Source organism: Mus caroli, chromosome 6, assembly GCF_900094665.2.
Source record: "Mus caroli chromosome 6, CAROLI_EIJ_v1.1, whole genome shotgun sequence".
In the NCBI taxonomy this organism is placed as follows: Eukaryota; Metazoa; Chordata; class Mammalia; order Rodentia; family Muridae; genus Mus; species Mus caroli.
In genome coordinates, this window is record NC_034575.1 from 134,711,747 (window position 1) to 134,715,717 (window position 3,971).

The 3,971-nt window shown below is 46.7% G+C and overlaps 1 protein-coding gene across 2 annotated transcripts in view; it reads right to left on the reverse strand.

Moving 5' to 3' along the window:
- Positions 1-3,971, reverse strand: part of Gucy2c (guanylate cyclase 2C) — an 81,874-nt gene that overhangs the window by 1,232 nt on the left and 76,671 nt on the right. For both annotated transcript variants that reach the window (XM_021165238.1, XM_021165239.1), the window contains one exon: positions 1,016-1,092. In XM_021165238.1, the coding sequence (XP_021020897.1) occupies positions 1,016-1,092 (77 nt within the window). The remainder of the gene's footprint in view (positions 1-1,015; positions 1,093-3,971) is intronic.

Consider the following 3,971-nt stretch of genomic DNA (forward strand, 5'->3'; position numbering starts at 1 on the left):
GAGAGAGAGAGAGAGAGAGAGAGAGAGAGAGAGAGAGAGAGAGAGGTACATGCAGTAACCACAGAGTCCAGAAGAGGGTGTCACATCCCTCAGGACTAGAATTACAGAATCCATGTGATGGGAACTGAACTCCGGTCCTCTCATCACTGAGCTATCTCTCCAGCCCCTCCACCTACCTTTGCTTTGTTTTTGAGACAGTGTCTATGCAGATTAGGCTGGCCTCAGACTCAGTCAGAGATGTGCTTGCCTGGGAGCTGGGATCAAAAGTCTGTGCCACCACGCCCAGAAAATCAAGTATATTTTAGTGGATCTAAGCTGGATATAACTGGGTGAAGATGCTGGTTTACAGCTTTATAAAGCCAGCATTTGGGAGACTGGCCAAGACAGGGAGACTGAGAGGTGGCGGCCAGTCTATGCTATGTCTGTCTGTCTGTCTGTCTGTCTTCCTCTCTCTCTCACATGTGCATGCATGTGTGTACATATTCATGTATGTATGTACTCTATTTAACCTATCGGTCTATTATCTTGCAACTACATAATTGGGTCAACTAAAAAATCACCCCTTGGAGGGCAGAAGGGAAAGGAGCCAGTAAAATAAAATAAAGCCCAAATCAACGAAATCAGAACAAAATCTCCTCCAGTTCTAGAGCACCTCCCTTTCCACTTTCCCAGGGGGAGCCTCCCTGGGACAATGGGACATGGGCACCGAGGAGGTGTGACTTCACGGAGGACACTCGTCTGACCTAGGAACAAGCGAGCATCAGTGTTCCAGATCAGCAGAGGCTGTGCGCTTGCTGTACTGCTGAGTCTTAGGACAATACAGGCATCCCGGACACTCCAGCTCAACAGCGGGAGAAAGGAATGTTCTAGACTTTCTCGTGTTTAGTTCTCAGCTCACCCCACACATCATTGCTGCTCCCGGGCACTCGTCAGGTTGGGTGCCTCTAAGCAGCATAAGTGCCAACAAGACAGAGACCTCCCGGCCCCTCTCCCTCTCTGCCACCCAGAGGCTTACACTGTCGGTGGGGATGGCAGGTTGTATTCTTGGTCCTTCATCCCAGTCAGCCAGTATGTGGTCTCTGTCCCTCTTCCCTAGAGATACAAAAGAGGAAGATCCTGTGAGGCACTGTCCTCACCTGATGCCCCGGCAATGACCTGTTCCAAGAGGCACCCTACCCCCACACTGCCCATCAGTGCCTCTATTTAAACACACATCCATCAGTGAAATGTAGGACACAATTTGAGAAGTCTCCCACCAGGCTGGCTTTTTTTTTTTTTTTTTACTCTTTCTTTACCCTCTCTTCTGTTTTCTAAAAATTAATTAATAATTAGTTAATCAGTTAGTTAATTCTGAGGCAAGGCCCCACACTAGGATACAGGCAGGGCTGGAGCTCATCCTGTAACCTAGGTTACCACAAGCTCACAGCGCTTCTCCTGCCTCAGAAGCTGAGTGCCAGGCTTTCAGGCATCATGGGCCACCTCCAAAGTAAAGCTTGCTTTCCCTCCCAGAAGGTATTTCAGATTACAGTATTGCTATAGAATACTACCTTACAAAGGGAGAAATTCAAGCCTGACGCTGTAGCTCCTTTGGAAAATGCTTGCTATGAGAGTATGGGGGCCCGAGTTCAGATCACCAGTACCCCAGTACAAATCTGGGTACAGCGCATGTGTCTGTAACCCACAGGCTGGAAAGCAGAGACAGGAGGATCTCCAGAGCTCACTGGCAAGTCAGTCCAAACCAGGGAGCTGCAGGGTTAGTGGGACACCCTGCCTCGGAACACTGAGGACGGCAAGACAGCTCACAGGTGAGAGTCACAAAAGCCTGACAGCCTGAGCTGGATCACTGGACACACACGGGGTAGGAAGAGAGACAACAGACTCCACAAAGGTGTCCTCTAGTGCATGAGCGTTCGCAAACACACACGCACACACACACACACATACACACACACACACACACACACACACACACACACACACACACACACACACACTAAAATTTAAAACTTAACAGTTTAGAGGAACTTAAAGGTTTAAAGGAATTGAAGAAGACAGCCAGTGTTGACATCTGGTTTCTATACATCACATACATACAACCATGAACATACTCAACACACACACACACACACACACACACACACACACACATGAATAAGTAAATTTTAAGAAAGGAAGAAATCCACTCACAGTTTGGTCAACAAATATAATCAGTTTCTATTGCATGTGTTTTCTTTGTTTTAATTAGTGTGTGTGTGAGTGTGTGTGTGTATGTGTGTGTGTGAGTGGGTATGAGTGTGTGTGTGAGTTTGTGTGTGTGTGAGTGGGTATGAGTGTGTGTGTATGAGTGTGTGTGTGTGAGTGTGTGTGTGAGTGTGTGTGTGAGTTTGTGTGTGTGTGTATGTTTGTGTGTGTGAGTGTGTGTGTGTGAGTTTGTGTATGTGTGTGTGTGAGTGGGTATGAGTGTGTGTGTATGTGTGTGTGAGTGTGTATGTATGTGTGTGTATGAGTGTGTGTGTGTATGTGTATGTGTGTGTGTGTATGTATGTGTGTGTATGAGTGTGTGTGTGTTTGTGTGTGTGTGTGATTAAGACAACACACATGTGCCAGCCAGAGGACAACTATCAGGAGTTAGCCGTCTCTTCCCACATAGGATCACATTTGGGCGCTCAGACTTGACAGTAAAGACCATATTTCTCCAGCCCTTTGTTTTCTTTTAACCTTTTACAGCAGTTTTGAGACAAAATTGTTGCCACAGTTTCATTATACCAGTGTGGAATTATAAATACACAGGACATAATAAGCCCTTGGAAGTGACAATCATTTGGCTCATGGCGGGTGGGTGGCATTATACAATGAATGGAAACTTAGGAGAAATTTTACTTTTGCTAAGGTTTTATCTGGGGAGGTCAGATGCATATAGATTAAATTAGTATCCGTGTATCTACATGTTTACAAGACTGTGAGTAGCATTTTAGGGGAATGATCTTGGTTTAGTAAACGTGTTTGTGGAAGACTCAAAAACTGAGTTTTATCACACAGTTTTGCTTAAAAGGAGGCGTTTCCCAAGCTGCAGCTACAATGTACATGCCATAGCATGTATGGCTCCTGGAGATGAAAACACATACAGTCAGTTGCTGGCTTTATCAAAAATTGTGATAATTTTCAAACGCACCTGAAGGATGGCTGGGGACAGCTGGTGGCTTCACAGGGCAGCTGGTTTAAATGTCAGAAGCACATGTGGGGGCATGGCTCAGAAGTTAAAGTGCCTTATTGCACAGGTGGATGCCTGCCCTCTCTGTAACCCCAGCCTCAGAAGGCAGAGCCGGGGAAGCCCCTGTCTGGATAGCCAGACTAGCCATGTCAGTCAGATCCAGATTTGAATGAGAGATTCTGCTTTGAATAATAAGGGAGAATCCTGGTATTAACTGCAGGCCTCTACTCTACACTGCAAGTGCACAGGCATGCAAGTGTGCTCTCATGCATGCACATGCATCTCACACACATACACAAGAGCAAAAAAGCAAGACACAGCACGGAAGACCTATAGCCACGATCCTCAAACATCTATGTGTCACGACATCAGAATGGTCGTCCAAAGTACAGGTGCCTGGCTGTTCCCCTAGGGTCTCGGGAGGCCAGGCAGGGAGTCTAGACACCTGCAGTTTAACAAGTACTCAGGAGTGACCAATCTGAGGCCACATCTTGGTACCCACTGGTCCGGAGCCTCATAATGATAAAAGCAACTATGGAGAAAGCAATATTTGAAAGTGAGCAGAGAGGTGTTTGGACTTTAGTGAATCCTGATCAGTTTGAGTTCTTGGGTCGGGAGGAGGAACTGGGGACAGATGGTGTGTGTATGTGGACAGATGGTGTGTGTATGTGGACAGGTGGTGTGTGTATGTAGACAGGTGGTGTGTGTATGTGGACAGGTGGTGTGTGTATGTGGACAGATGGTGTGTGTATGTGGACAG